We start from the raw sequence: 15,729 nt of genomic DNA, 5'->3' as shown, positions 1-15,729 counted from the left end.
GTTTCGTGCTCTGAAAGCTTTTGCGGTTATATATATTTATACTGGTTGCCAGGAGCCCCATAAATACTCCTACTTTTGACTTACGAAAACGGCAGCACACGCTGCTGATGCATGACCCGCAAACACGGCCTTTCATCTGAGTACGCTAGCATTTATTCAACTGTACGTCTCTTTTAGACAATTCGTCACTCTAGCACAATTTCGAGGTATATACATAAAGCGCTTTAGATGAGTTCTATTAGACAGGCAGCACAGCGTTTATGGCCGCCGATCGAGCGCCACAAAGCGAGACCTGCCCACAGTACGCCGCTTAACACACACAATCCGCGCTTATTTCTGCTCAGTATCCACGTTAAACATGGTGTATTTCCTTTTTCACGGACATTGACAATGATGGTAAAATGAACAAGCGCGAGCGATCGCTTGCCGTTAAACATTCCCTATAGTAGAATCGAGAACCCGAGCGCGTTTACAAACCAAACGACAAATCGACAGTACGCCCGAGTCGCCTACATTACATGCAGCCGGTTCGCGCTACGAAATACGCTCACCTAGTCATGAGCTAGTGACGGAAAATATCTTCGTTAAAACTTACCGTTGAGTGTAGTTGACGTGTGATGCCACAAAGTCGAGACGAATACACAGACACAAAGGTGCAGGCAGCTCACCAGCAGCAACAAGCGTTGACTTGCCTGGCGCAGCCGTTGAGAATTCGAATCGACGCGGAGAGATGGCGCGCCGCCGTTGCTGCCGCTGCGCATGCGCAAACGCTGAGGCCGCCGACGGCGTACGTGCTCGGAGAAACCCGAGCGCCTTTTTATGGTCGCTCTCTCTCTCGCTCTCGCTCTCTCTCTGCGTTCCATGCGCGTGAAACCGGTTGCTTTCACCTTCCATTTTTCAGTTCTTTCCATGGAAGAAGGAAATGCCTTAGTGCGCTGTATTACAAACGCTGTGGGCTATCGCATGGAGCAAGAGCGCACACTTGGATGAACGCAGTGTTTGTAAAAACCGTTAGCACGCAAGTCAGGCGCGCTAGCATTATGGCTAACGACGATGAGTACTGCAGTGCATTTCTAGCATAGCTTCCAACGTACTGCCAAATAAGATACCTGCGCTCATGTTAGTGCACATTTGTCTGTTCCGGTGATATGTCAAAGCAATCAATACACTAATGACGCACGCATATGCTCGGCCGCACAGGCATATAGCGCCTGGAAAGGACTGGGTGGGCTCAGAGTATCTGGCGCACATTGTAAGTGAACGAGAAGCTTTAATGAATTTATAGCGCGGGATATCAGTCTGCGAAAAACCACGCGATATTAGTGATGCAGCCTAGATATGGGGAGAACCTAAAGAGTATCTGAGAATCAGACGACACATAAGGCGCACACCTCATGCGCGACATCGGTTCATCGCACACTAGCAAATTCTGCGTTGTCAGCTATACACATTACAAGTCTCTGTGCTGTTAGCTTGATGCCTGTTTGTAATCCGCTTCTTGCTAAAACTGGCATTCATAACATCTATTTACATGATTGGATCGGCAGTTTGTTTTCTTTATTTTACTGCCGCAAACGTAATGCTATGAAAAACAACTGTAAAGACAGTCTTGGGGTTGCCGAGAGCGACTACGGAGGTCATATAATGTGGTGAACAAATGCGGAAGTATATACACCATATCTATAATAAACTCTACAAAAAGGCTTTAAAGAAATGTCAGCAGTATATACAATCCCAATGGCTTATATCAAACGTTGCTCCGTATTATCCGCCTGTACCCCCACTTGGTTACAGCGTACACGGGTTGGGCCGAGTTTAACGACTTTTGTCTATAGACGGCAAATAAATCTCAAGCAATAAGACGTTTACAATATCGGCTGTCCTTTAGTTCATCTCACAGCTTACCGCAATCGGTATACGGTCTGTTCGCTCGAGTTAACATGATCTTTGGTGATGTCCCACCCTATAGCGTCATCGGGGGGGGGGGGGGGGGGATATAGGAAACCATTAAAGAATAATTTCAATCACATAGAAGTATATATTCTGTCTCCGTGTGGTTCACAAGGAAAAATTATCGTCGGGGATGCATTCCGGACTAACTAGGGTGCCGGGCCCAGAGGTTACATGTTAAAAACCAGTGCAATACTGGATGAAACTCGGCGAGCAGACTCTTAAACACCTAATTATCTGGAAAAATAATAATTAAGAACTGCGTAATTCAATGACAGAGATGCCATGGTGACCTTTATTGCTTTTCTCTGTAGACATTCTATAAACTGGCAATCGGCTAAGGAAATAGCAAACAGAAAAACTTTTGCGTATAAACGGTGTATATAGAATAGAGCACTGCACGGGCCGATTTTTTCAGCCCGGGCCCGGCCCGGGCCCGTTTTTACGTTGGGCACGTTTTTACGTTTTTACGTTGGGCCCGGAAATAATCTACGTTACCTGCCCGGCCCGGCCCGCCACCCCTTTACCTTAGGCCCGAGCCCGGCCCGAGCCCGACTCGAAACCGGCCCGAACCCGGCCCGAGACCGAAAAATAATGTTTTCAGAGTTGAGACACCCGAGAATAACTCGCTGCACGTTACATGCACACTACCAGAAAGCCCGAGCCCGGCCCGGGCCCGCGTCAAAAAACCCGAGCCCGGCCCGGGCCCGGGTCAAAAAGCACCCGCCGTGCCCGAGCCCGTGAAAAAACTGTTCTACCCGGCCCGGCCCGGGCCACGGGCCGGGCCGGGCTCGGGCTTTCGGGTAAGCCCGAGCCCGTGCAGTGCTCTAATATAGACCGCTAATATAGACAAAAAACACAATTTAACGACTTTTGTCAAGACTAAATTTATAGACGGGGAATAGATAAAAGAAGTAGACACCTTATCAACTTTCGCCTATAGAAAATCTGTAAACCAGGCGTATACAAAAATAATCAACACCTTATCGACTGTCGCCTATAGACAGTCCTTAAACACAGAATGAACAAGAATAATAGACACGGTATCGACTTTGGTCTATACATAGTCTATAGAGCGGAAGATCACAATAAGAAACAAACAAATTATCGACGTCTTTCTGTAGACCGACTATAGAATGGAAGTAGACAAAAAGAAATAAAAAACCTTATTAATTTTTGTCTATAGACAATTAATGGACAAGAATAAATAGAGACCGTATCGAATTTTTTCTATAGGTTGTCTATAGAGAGGAAGCAGACAAAATAAACAAACATCTTATCGACTTTTTTCGCTAGACAGACTATAGAATGGGAGTAGAAAAAAAGAAACAAAAATCTTAACCTTTGTCTATGGACAGTCTATAGACAATGAATAGACAAGAATAAATAGAGACTATATAAACTTTTTTCTATAAATAGTCTATAGATAGGAAGTAGACAAAAATAAACAGACAACTTATCAACTTTATTCTGTAGACCGACTATAGAATGGGAGTAGACAAAAAGAAATAAAAATCTTACTAACTTTTGTCTATAGACAGTCTATAGACAATGGATGTACAAAATAAATAGAGACTGTATCGACTTTTTTTCTATAGATAGTCTATAGAGAGGAAGTAGACAAAAAGAAACAAACACCTTATCGACTTTTTTCTATAGACTATCTATAGAAAGTGAGTATACAAAAAGAAATAAACATCTTATCAATTTTTGTCTATAGACAATCTATAGACATTGAATGGGCAAGAATAATAAAGACTGTATCAACTTTTTTCTATAGATAGTCTGTAGAGAGGAAGTAGACAAGAAAAAACAAACATCTTATCGACTTTTTTTCTATAGACTGTCTATAGAATGTGAGTAGACAAAATAAATAAAATCATATCAACTTTTGTCTATAGACAGTCTATAGAATATTTATCAACAAAAGAAGAAATCTATAAAAAGACAAAATCGTCTACAAGTAGTCTATAGACATTCTACAGACAGTCTAAACTCATTTTCGTAAGGGTGGAGAGCAAGTTTTATCTCGGCTTTTGATCAGAACCCGGTCGACCGATGGGACAAAGCTATATTTTTCAAACAACGCTCAAGTTCACTAATTGACTATTTATACGAGAAGAGACGGCTGTTGCTGTTAGCAGATTCTACTTTGCCTGAGTCGTCTATTGTACCGTTAGTCATCCACGGTATGACAAAGGAATGCCAAAGGCAAGTGCAAATAAGGTCGCCTAAGACAGTTGAAGACCTACTGGGGTGTCTTAAGGACGTTTACCATGAAGCCCCTGGGCCCATTGCACAGCACAATTGGATCCATACAGCCAGAGTTCATCCGGATAATACTGCGACAGCAATGGCAGCATTCACCAGAAGCGCAGCTTCTGACTATTTCCCTATAGCAACCGAGACGTCAAGGAGACAAAAAACGAATAAACGTGGGTGCACAGCCCCACCCGTGTAACAAAAATGAGGCTCTCTACTTGATTCGATCAAACGTTTTACAAACGGCACTGCTTATTAACGGAAAAGAAGTAAGTGCCCTAGTCGACACAGGAGCTTCAGTAAGTCTGATTAATCAAACCATGGTAAAGGCAGATGACATGCGACAAGGTAAAGTGGTAACGGTTAAGAGCTACGATGGATCATCTCGAACACTGCACACTTGGACAAGAGTCAGTATACATTTGGCTTGGGAGGACTTCACAGTAGAAGCGCTGGTTATGCGTGATGTCGAATTCTTGTTTATACTGTCAAGACCCGACATGAAGAAGCTACGAATGAACATTTCTTGGAAAGATGAAGTGACTTTAGACTCGCTGGTTTCAAATGTCCAGACACCGCCACAGATGAGGACTGCCAAATGCGCTAATGACATACGGACAATTTTTCCCGAACTTATATGCCTCGATACATATCCACCTGCAGCTTCTGTACCCGAAGTGCCTTTTGAACTCCGCGACACGACTATTGTACGGAAGAGAGCCTACAGGATTTCTCATGAAAAGAAAGTATGGCTGAAACAAGAGCTGCAACAAATGCTGAACGCTGGAATAATAAAGCCCTCAACGTCACCTTTTGCGTCTCCTATAACTATTGTTCCCAAAGAAGATGGTACCTGATTTCGCCAAACCCTTCGAACTCTGCACTGACGCGTCCAATTATGCCACAGGAGCAGTGTTATACCAACGAGATTCCAGCCAAGACAGAAGCCACCAGTTAAAGGTCATTGGCTATTACTCCTGCACCTTTTCAAAAGGGGAAGTAAATTACACCACCACGGAAAAGGAGGCCCTAGCAGTAGTGCTAGCGTTACGATTTTTCAGGAGTTATTTGGAGGGCCGTCGGTTCAAGCTTTTCACGGACAATCAGGCTTTGACGTACCTTCTGAGCCTTACACAACCGAAGAGAAGAGTGGCAAGATGGATTAGCGAAATTCAGCAGTTCACGTTTGATGTTAGCCACAGACCTGGTGAAAAGCTACCTGACGCGGACGCGTTATCAAGGTTGCACATACCACCAATAAACAACGACCAAGGGGCAGACGTCGCAAGTGTATGGGAAGATACTGAAGAACTAAAATTAATCGACGGAAAGTTTGTTGTACCTCAAAGCTGCATATCCAAAATATTGCGGCTCTATCATGACAGTCCACACTCAGGGGGGCATGATGGCTTTTGGCGGACTTACTGGAAGATTCAGAAACGTTTTACGTGGAAGAACATGAAAGCCGATGTAGAGAATTATGTCAAGACCTGTCATCAATGTCAGACTATCAAAGCCAAGTTCCGCCCAAAAGGAAACCAAATGGTCATTCCTTTGTATTCAGATGTCCCCTTCGAAGTCGTCCATCTCGATTTCGCTGAAATCAAAAAGAAAGAGGAGGGTGTGCGCCGGACTCAGTTTTTTATAGTGGCTGTTGACCAGTGCACACGTATGGCGGCGGCCAAGCCCGGAAAATAAGATGCAAACAGTGTGATTGCACTGATGGAAAGAGAGGCATTTAGACACACCAAGGTGATTGTGTCTGATAATGGACCTGCATTCCGCAGCGAGAGGCTCCGTCAGTGGGCAGCAGAAAAGGGTATCACTTTGAGATTTTCAGCACCATATCACCCGGAAGGAAATGCTCTAGCAGAACGTCTCATACGTGACTTGAAGACCTTCATTTCTATATACGCAGAATTTCGTGGAGGATGGACGTGTGCTCTTGAGGCAGCGGTTAGGCATCACAATCAATCCCACACAGCTGGACTTGGCTGTAGCCCTCAGTTTGCTGCCTTTCAGAAGACAACGTGGTTACCAGCAAATCACGAACTTGGCATAGTAGGGACGATCCATATTCCAGAACGCAAGAAGACGTCAGAATACCATATGTATAAACGTACCATGAAAAAATATTACGACTCACGCCCTGCAACGCATGTGCCCAACGTACAACCTGGAGACATGGTGCTAGTACGAAAAGGTCTTGATCGTTCGAAGACTGCTTTCACGGGCCCTTATGTCGTCCTCAAAATGGTAAAGCAGCAAGGTATACTGAAGTCTGTGCACTTTGAAGGACCAGCAGGCAAGACAGAAGTTACAACTGTAGGTAACCTAGTGCCTTACCATCCGCGGAAGGATGGCAATAAGAGACCCGGAGAATGTAACGTCCTGGTCAAAAGAAGAAGAGAAAGTGAAGAGAGAGAAGAAGAAGAAGAGGATCGAATGAAATCAGTAAACAGTTGATCAGTCTCGGATCCTTTATTTTACAACATACGCTCGTAGTTCGTGTTCATTTCTTAAATAAGCACGATAGAGAGGTAAGGGGAAAAACATAGGCATTTTGCCTAATGCCTCAGTCTTTAAGTAACGCTCGACGAAATGAAACGACTTGTGACTTACTTATCAGTACATGCATTATAGCTATTCAGCTCATTTTTGAAGAAAGTAAGCGTAGCGCACGCAAGTTAAACACACGAAAAATTATGCGAATTCCCCCGTTTCGTGACTGCGTCGGTTCTACCTATTTTCTGCCTCCTCTCGCTACCTCCTTTTTGCCATTCTATCTACTTCCCCTCTGATCTGTTGCACGTTAATACAAAGGTGCAGTTTCTTAAATGATTTTGCTGGGGGTCACGGATAATTATAGCAGTCGAGGGGCGACACGATGGAAAGGTCAAAACGAGTTTCTCGCGTCGTCTTTCCTGTCTGCCACGCTTGTTCCATGTATATACACGCTCTGAACTGCCTCCCGACGCGGCGTGCAAGACAGGGACAGCAGCAACAGTGGGAAAGTCGAAGGGAGAGGCAAAAGAAGCTTCGCTTAAAAAATGACGAGGCTGAAGTAACCATGTATAGCACTCATCGCATCGGATCCTATCTGCCTCGAACTCACCATTAACCTCTATAAAATACAGTATTCCACACACGACATTAACCGCGACGAGTGCGTGGTGTTTTCTCACCGTACGGCTCGCGTCTCTCCAGCTGGCTGCAGATGCTAGCCGCCAGTGGTGCCACGTAGGGACCGAGCAGCACGCAGACGCCAGTGACATCGTACGCGCCATGGACTGCTGGAGAGACAAGCCCGCGATGGCAGCCATGTCGACGGCTTCACGGAGAACCAGCTCGCTTTCCACGTGAACATTGATTGTCGACGCCAGCCTTTGCAAAGCAACAGCAAGCTTAGACATCACAGTACGGAAGCTTCAAATAGAGCAAACCAGTCCACCAGAACTAAACTACCTACTGTAGCGAGGGCTCTGGTATAATCGAAGTCCTGCAAAAAGTTCGTGAGACTCAACAAATTTCATTCAATGTCATATAGTACATTGAAATCATTGTTAGCTTATGCGAGGTACTCGGCAATGCCCCCAAGGCCATTGGCGTCGCTTGTTTGCTGCCGCCGTCGTTTTCCTCCTTGAGCAGCGGTGTTTATTTGGGATATCTGGGGGCTAACGCCGAACTGATATCTACGAATGTATGCGATCGTAACTAGGTAGTGAGGCACCGCATGAGGAGACGCATAACACGGAGCGACCGCAGTGCCAAAATCTCGGGAAGCGTTTCGGAAGAAACGGGATGTCTTATACCGTCTGTCTTTCTGGTGCGCGAGACGTAATGGCATCGTGTTAATATTAAAGCGAAGCCTTCCTCGCCTCCCCTCCCATGTTTCTTGGGGCTGCTGGCTGCTGATGGGTCGGCCAGTATCTCGGCGGGTACAATTCTAAATACATATTCGAAGGTGTCCATCTCGCACGGTCGACTGGTACCTAATATATAGCAGACAATCAGAGGATATAAGTGGAAACCGAGGAAACCGAGGTGTAACGTGAGAGCGGACGTGAGCTACAACACAACCACGGCGGTATTGTCATGTCGTACGTCATGGTCATCATGTCATCGCCTTCATTCGATCTGATCGTTCCTTCGTTGCTATCTCATCATCATCCTTCCACCGTTTACACTCCATTTCCATCACTATACTATCACTCGTCGTCGTCATTTCGTAATCGTCATTCCGTCGTCTTCACGAAGTCGTAGTGATGCTGTCGTCATCATCCCGATATTCACTTACTGTCGTCATTACGCCGCCGTAATCGAGCCGTCGTAGTCAGGCCATCGTTGTCCTATCCGGGGTTATGCCTTCGTCGCGATGCCGCTGTGGTCGTTACATCATTCCAGCTTCATAATTTTACTCGTCGCGCTACGCCACCGTAATCATGCCGCCGTCGTCATCCAATCGCGGTCTTACCGTCATCGTTCCATCTTCGTCATACCATAAACGTCATGCGGTCATCGGCACGCCTTTGTCGTCATACAGTAGTCGTTATTCCAGCATCGTCATCTCATTTTCATCACTACATATCGTCCCAACGTCATCGTCAGATGGTTGTAATCCTACAAAAAATTTGCGTAGCTTGCACTGGAGGCGCAATGCTAAAGAGACAGCGGAGCTGATGGGCACATAGCTAGTCCTGGCTTTTTGGGCTAGGCTAAGCACTACCAAGTAATCCACAGCATATTCCGGAATTTATTGATTATTGATCTATTGTAGATTAGCTATTGATTGGCTATCGATTGACTAAGCTTAAGTAGTTCCAATCATGCTTAGCCAGGCTCAGCTTCGCTAGTTCACTGGGGTATGTGCCATTGCGCTTGCACCCTTTCTGCACTACCGCCAGGATCGGCCCACATTTTCTGTTAACGCGTCACGGACTTGCGGTCGGCTTAAGCAGCGCCGCTGCTAAAATCATAATCCTATTGTCATAACATCGGCAGCACACCGTCACCGTCGTCCCACCATCGTCATTCCGTTGTTTTCTTGCCGTAGTCGTCATACAGTCGTCTTCATTTCATCGTTGTCATTCGTTCTTCGTCATTTCACCCGCCGTGATGGCTTAGCGGCTATGTTGTTGTGCAGCTGAGTACCCGGTCGCGGGATCAAATCCTGGCCACGGCGGCCGCATTTCGATGGGGCTATATGCGAAAACACTCGTGTGCCGTACGTTGGCTGCATGTTCAAGGCTCTCAGGTGGTCAACATTTACGGAGTCCTCCACTGCAGTGTGCATCATTTATCATATCGTTGTTTTGGCGCGTCAAGCCCCACATTCTTTGTTCTTCGTCTTGCCATCGTCGTCATTTTGTCGCAGTCATTACAGTGCCGTCCTGCCATCGTCGTCACACCTTCGTCTTCATGCAGTCGTCCAAATTCTTTAGTCGTCATGAGTGGTGTCCGCATGTTCGGGCGCCACAAGCAAGGCGTTTCTCGCTGAAAATCTGTCAAACCTGGCCGTGTGTTCTATAGTTGACAAACAATCGTTAAACAAGGTTCGTAAGCACCAATGAAAGCTTCGCTTAAACCGATTTCCACAGCACGTGGAATCTGCCAATTTCTAGTTAGTTCAAATGTACTATCGACCAAGAAAGCTTACAGACCAAGGGATCTGACACAAAGCTGAATATCTCCGCAGCCTCAAAACGCAGCCTAGTATTCCCATTTCCAGCCTCGACTGGTATATGCGAACAACATTGTGATGTACGGTTTGACTGGCTACTTTTGAATGCTGTTCGGATATTTAGCGTTTTCTGAGATCCCGCGTGGCATGAAGAACTTTATTCGGGTCCTGAGGAATCAGTCTGGGACTGATGCGGGCCGCTTCCACGTCGGGACAGAGAGGCCGAGCCCCTCTGCCGCCACACGGGCCCTCTGGACAGCCCTAAGTTGGTCCGCCAGCACTTCACTGTGCAGCATCCGCTGCCACCACCGTTTACCTTGAGAACCATCACCGGCCAACGCCGAGCAGTGCCAACTTGCATGTGTTCTAAATCGAGCAAACCCCCACACTTACTACGTTAGACTGAATCCCCGCAGTCCGGATTCATTTTATTCGTGACGACGGGTTAGGGTACGTCCGTGTCTGCAGAAACCTTAATGTAACCGCCTGCGGCCTATTTAATTTAAAATGTGGCAGAGGGGAATGCGCTGCGCCCTAAGTAATAGTGCTTGGTGATCTCGTTGTAGGTTAACATGTGGTCCCTGAACTCAGGAGCAGGAGATCCAGCCCCATCAGGGAGGGCACGCCTCACTAATCCTCGCGCCTCCCTGTGCGCTACCTCGTTGAGGTTCCACTGACCCCATGTGCGCCGGGAACCAAGTAGCTGTATGCGGAGTGATATCCCTACCCTGCAGCAGTCTGTAAGCCGGTTCCGCAACAAGTCCCCTCGAGAAGGCTTCAATCGCAGATCGCGAGTCACTAAACACCAAAATTATTTCTGAATCAAGTAGTGCTAAAGCAATAGCCACCTGCTCAGCAACCCCCGGATCCTTTGTATAAATGAAAGCATCATTCCGAACGCTCCCTTTTCCATCTACCACTACCACCGAATAAACATCCTTCCCATTAATCCATGCCACGTCAACAAACGCAGACTCCTCCTCCTGATCCTTTGCTTCTCGCAACAAAGTCCTAGCTCTCGCCATCCGCCTCCCTACAATGCATGTGCACAGGGTGCACATTCCACGCAAACGGACGAACCATGATATTGGTCCTAAGGTTCACGTTCAACTCGTGTGATCACGCCCCATCGCACGACACAGCCACCAATTCTCCAATTGACTCTAAGATATACCTATCCGCTGGTGTACCTAGCAACCGCTCTCTCTGTGCCGTACGCTGAGCCTCGGCAATTTCATCTAAAGTATTATGCAAACCCAGTCGCAACAACATATCGTTTGTCCTACTCACAGGCAGACCCAGCGACGCCTTAACGGCTTTTCTAATTAAATCTTCCAGCTTATCTTTCTCCCCCCATATTCCAATTTAGCATAGCTGCCAGGTACGAGAAATGAAGCAGAATAAATGCGTGAACCAGCTGCATCGCACCCTCTTCTCCTAAACTCCTATGCCTATTTGAGATCCTTCTGATAAGCCTTATGGCCGCCTCCGTCTACTTGGTAATATACTGAATGGTTCTGTTATTCGATCCATTTGATTCCACTACCAAACCCAGGACCCTAATAGCCTCAACTTTGAGTTCAACTACTCATCCCTAGTATGGATGGATACCGCAAGTCTCAACTTCCGGTATCCGATCCTTCAGCCTACGACCCAGCTTCTTAGATTTGAATATCAACAACACCAACTTTTTAGTGGAGCACTTGAGCCCTATAGGAGTCAAATACTCTTCCGTAAGTGTTACCACATCCTGCAACCTAGCCTCAAGCTCTCCGTCACTACTACCGACACTCCATATAGTAACATGGCCCTTAAAGTTTTTGGTCGATAGTACATGAATATCTTAATGGTTGCAGCTGTTCTTTCTTTTTTTCTTCGTGAGACAGAATAAACTAAATATACACAGGAATATTTATTTATTTATTATTTATTTATTTATTTGTTTATTTATTTATTTATTTATTTATTTATTGCGATAGCAAGTATATTTACACTCGAAGCGCAATTTTGCCGTTGCCGTCGCCGTGAGGTTCCGTATAGAGTCGAAGGGCGATAAAATCGTTGTCGCCCGCCGTATAGGCAGTGTGTGCGAGTGAAAGCGTACGAGGGGAGCCGGCTATCGCGGCTCAATGTAGCGAACGCGAGTGACTAAAGCAGGCCCGAAGCGCGCGGTCGTCTGTCGTGCGCGCGAGGCACGGGGCGAGGCGACGGACAGAGGGGGGAGGGGACGTTCTGCTCCGTCAGCTGCTGCTCACAGCGCGGCTGCGCCGTATCTTGAAAGCGATCTGCGATGCGGGCGAAGTGCGCGCCCGCGCCGGCCTCATTTTCGAAGCGATCTGCGATGGGGACAAAAGTGCATGCGCCGAGTGCCGGTAGCTTCGTATGCGCTGTGCTTTCGCCGTTTCATTCGCATTGAAGCGAGACTAGAGGCAGCGCGAAGGTCAATTTGCCCGCTGCTGCTGGCGCGCTTTCTCACTCCGGCGTTTTCACAGCGACTTTCCGCGATCATCGAGGGAGATGTGTTGATGTTTTCCTGTGCAGGCGTGACGCCATGCTTGTCTATTTAGTTAGCGAATGTTTACAACTGTTGCCGGTGCCCCTGGCAGCCTAGCCCCGGGCACTAACAGCCATAACCGTTGGACAAATAAAGTTTATTCCTATCCTATCCTACAACTTTATATGATCAATTAAACTACTATCCTTGCTTCGTATATAGCTCTCTACTAATTTGCTATCGCAATCGATGCTTCGCCTTTCGGGCGAAACTGCGACATCTTTCATTTATTTATTTATTTATTTATTTATTTATTTATTTATTTATTTATTTATTTATTTATTTATTTATTATTCATTCATTCATGCATTCATTCATTTTTACATACTGCAGCCGTAGTTAGGGCTATGGTAGGAGTATAGGGAATTATGCAATTCTGCATCCTACAACAAATAAAACTATATAGAGCACTACAGAGAAAAATTCAGAGCCTTTCCACCATTGTGAAGATGGAAGCCATCAAAGCTGTGGCTATGCTGGGTCTGCTGTAGTGAATATTGCTATAGTGAATTTATATATTGTCATTAGTGATTATATTAAGCGTCTTCGGTATGTTCGCCAAAGAAGGAGCAAGGACGCCGGCGTCTGGTTTTCGCTCGCCGTGATGGCCAAGTAGTACGTTTGCTGCAGAAAGTCCCCCCCCCCCCCCATCATCACCATAGGCGTTGGCGCGACGCCGACGAGATCTCTCCTGCTGCTGTTCTAGGCGGCTCATACCCACATATACAACGCGGGTATGAGCCACGCGTGATTTCTTTCGTACCTTCCTTCTTTCTTTCTTTCTTTCTTTCTCTATTACTTTCCTTCCTTCCTTCTTTCTTTCTTTTTTCTTGTCCCTGGCTCATACCCGCACATCCCTGGCTCATATCCGCATATCCAATGCAGGTATGCGCCACACGTGATTTTATTGTCGTTAATCATGACGTAACTGACGAGTATGTGATGTTATTATGGCGATATCAATTTTATGGACACTCCAAGCGAATTTCTGCCGTCGGCGTCGTCTTCGCCGTCGCCGTGAGGTTCCGTATAGAGTCCAACGGCAATGAAATCGTCGCCACGCGCCGTATGCTGTATGTGCGAGTGAAAGCGCGCGAAGGATGCGCGCTTTCACGGGGAGCGAACGCACGGCGGAGAGCAAACGCGACTTCTTCCGTCGCGCGAAAGGCCGGGGGGGGGGGGGGGAAGGGGAGGGAGGCAGGGGAGGCGACGTTTAGCTGCGGCACCAAATGCGTGTTCATATAAAAAATGGCGCAGTTTCACCCGAAAGGCGAAGCATCAATTGCGAAAGCAAATTAGTAGAGAGCTATACGGAGTAAGGATAGTAGTTTTATCAGCTCTATAAAATAGGACATGCCGCAGCACCAGCAACGCGCAGAACTGTTGTCGATGCCATCGGCGTTTTGCTCGCGTTCGCACCGAACGCGCGCGGCGTTGGTGACTGTTGCCGGTGCCTCTGGGGGCGGCTTGGAGGTTTTCGACGAGATCACAACGGGACACTCGTCGAGCAGCGTCGGAAGTCTTTACCACCTTCTCGCCTCGCAACGTTTTTATATAATTACGCATTTGGTGCCGCAGCTAAATGTCGCCTCCCCTCCCTCCCTCCCGTCCCCCCACGGCCTTTCGCGCGACGGAAGAAGTTGCGTTTTATCCATATATATTGTTGCTGACATGTCTATATATATTTCCGTTGACATGTCTGCTACGAAAGGACATCCCCTTTGAGTGGACTCCGGAGTGCGACTCTTCTTTTCGTCAGTTGAAGTTTCTGCTGACATCACGACCTGTTCTTCAACACTTCAGTCCTTCAGCTCCGATAGAATTCCATGCGGATGCCAGTGGCACAGGTATTGGTGCCGTCCTAGTTCAACGCCAGGGTGACCGCGAACACGTGATCGCATATGCAAGTCGCTAAGTTGCTCATTAAGTAGGCCCGACCCGAATTACACTGTCACGGAACAAGAATGCCTCGCGGTAATATTCCCGGTTCAACGGTTTCGTTCTTACCTGTATGGACGCCCCTTCAGAGTTGTCACCGACCACCACTTATTGTGTTGGCTTGTAAATCTTCGTGACCCTTGTGGCCGCCTTGCACGCTGGGTGCTCCGACTACAAGAATGCAGCTTCAGCGTCTCTTATAAGAGTGGTCGACGACACGCTGACGCGGACTGCCTCTCGCGTACGCCACTTAGCACTACAGACTGTGACGCCGACGACTTCGATCACCTTGTGGCTTCTGTGTCGCTGAGGTTTCCAGACCTCGACTGTTTCAAAGGCGAACAGCAAAATGCCGCTAAATTAACACCGCTCTTCACCACTACGACCACCTCTACTACAGCAAACCATTTCTGTGTACGTGATGGACTGGTATATAAGAAGAACTTTTCCAGCACTGGCGCACGTTTTCTTCTAGTGGTGCCGGGCAGTCTTCGCATAGCGATTCTGACGACGACGACCCTACATCTGGCCATTTAGGGTCGGCGAGGACGCTCTAACGTATTCAGGAACGCTTTTTTTTTTGGCCTGGAATGCGACAGTCTGTTGAGACGTATGTGGCCAGCTGCATGCAGTGTCAGTGCCACAAACATCTATCTACTACTCCAGCTGGTCTCCTGCAGCCGATCCCGCCTCCAAACACGCCTTTCCAACAAGTGGACATTGACTTCGTGGGCCCTTTTCCAAAATCAGCCAAGGGAAATCGGTGGATAATTGTTTGCGTCGACTACCTCACACGCTACTGCGAGACGGCGGCCGTGCCCTCAGCAACTGCCACTGACGTTGTAACGTTCCTGCTGCAATGTGTCATCCTGCGACATGGTCCGCCTCGCGTGATCATCAGCGACCGTGGACGGCAATTCACAGCAGATGTCGTGGAGGAGCTCCTTCTTTTGTGTGAAACCCACTTGCGTCACTCGACACCATACCATCCACAAGCGAATGGCCTTACGGAGCGCACCAACCGAACAATTATAAACATGCTATCTATGTATGTTTCACCCAACCACAAGAAATGAGATGGCTGACTGCCTTTTATCACGTACGCGTTCAGCACCACCAAGCACGAGACTAGCGCCTATAGCCCTTTCTTCCGGCTGTACGCACGGCCACCCCGGTACACGATCGACACTATTTTACCTTTCTGTAAACCCCAAAAACCCACTGTCGCCGAGACCCTCTGCCTTGCCGAAGAGGCGCGTCGTATTGCTCGTTTACGCACTTTGGCATCGCAGGACAGATCAAAAGCACGCTACGACATTCGCCACAGTCCGGTGACCTATCGCCC

The 15,729-nt window shown here is 47.4% G+C and overlaps 1 protein-coding gene across 1 annotated transcript in view; it reads right to left on the bottom strand.

The window, feature by feature from the left end:
- Positions 1 to 15,729, bottom strand: part of LOC119445334 (urease accessory protein UreD-like) — a 93,832-nt gene that overhangs the window by 28,309 nt on the left and 49,794 nt on the right. The window contains 2 exon segments of the mRNA XM_037709643.2: positions 7,398 to 7,499; positions 7,502 to 7,596. Of these exon segments, the coding sequence (XP_037565571.2) occupies positions 7,398 to 7,499; positions 7,502 to 7,596 (197 nt within the window).

The sequence above is a fragment of the Dermacentor silvarum genome, chromosome 3 (genome assembly GCF_013339745.2).
Source record: "Dermacentor silvarum isolate Dsil-2018 chromosome 3, BIME_Dsil_1.4, whole genome shotgun sequence".
Taxonomy (NCBI): domain Eukaryota; kingdom Metazoa; phylum Arthropoda; class Arachnida; order Ixodida; family Ixodidae; genus Dermacentor; species Dermacentor silvarum.
Note: the sequence above shows the minus strand (reverse complement) of the source record. Positions and strands in the feature narration are given on the sequence as shown.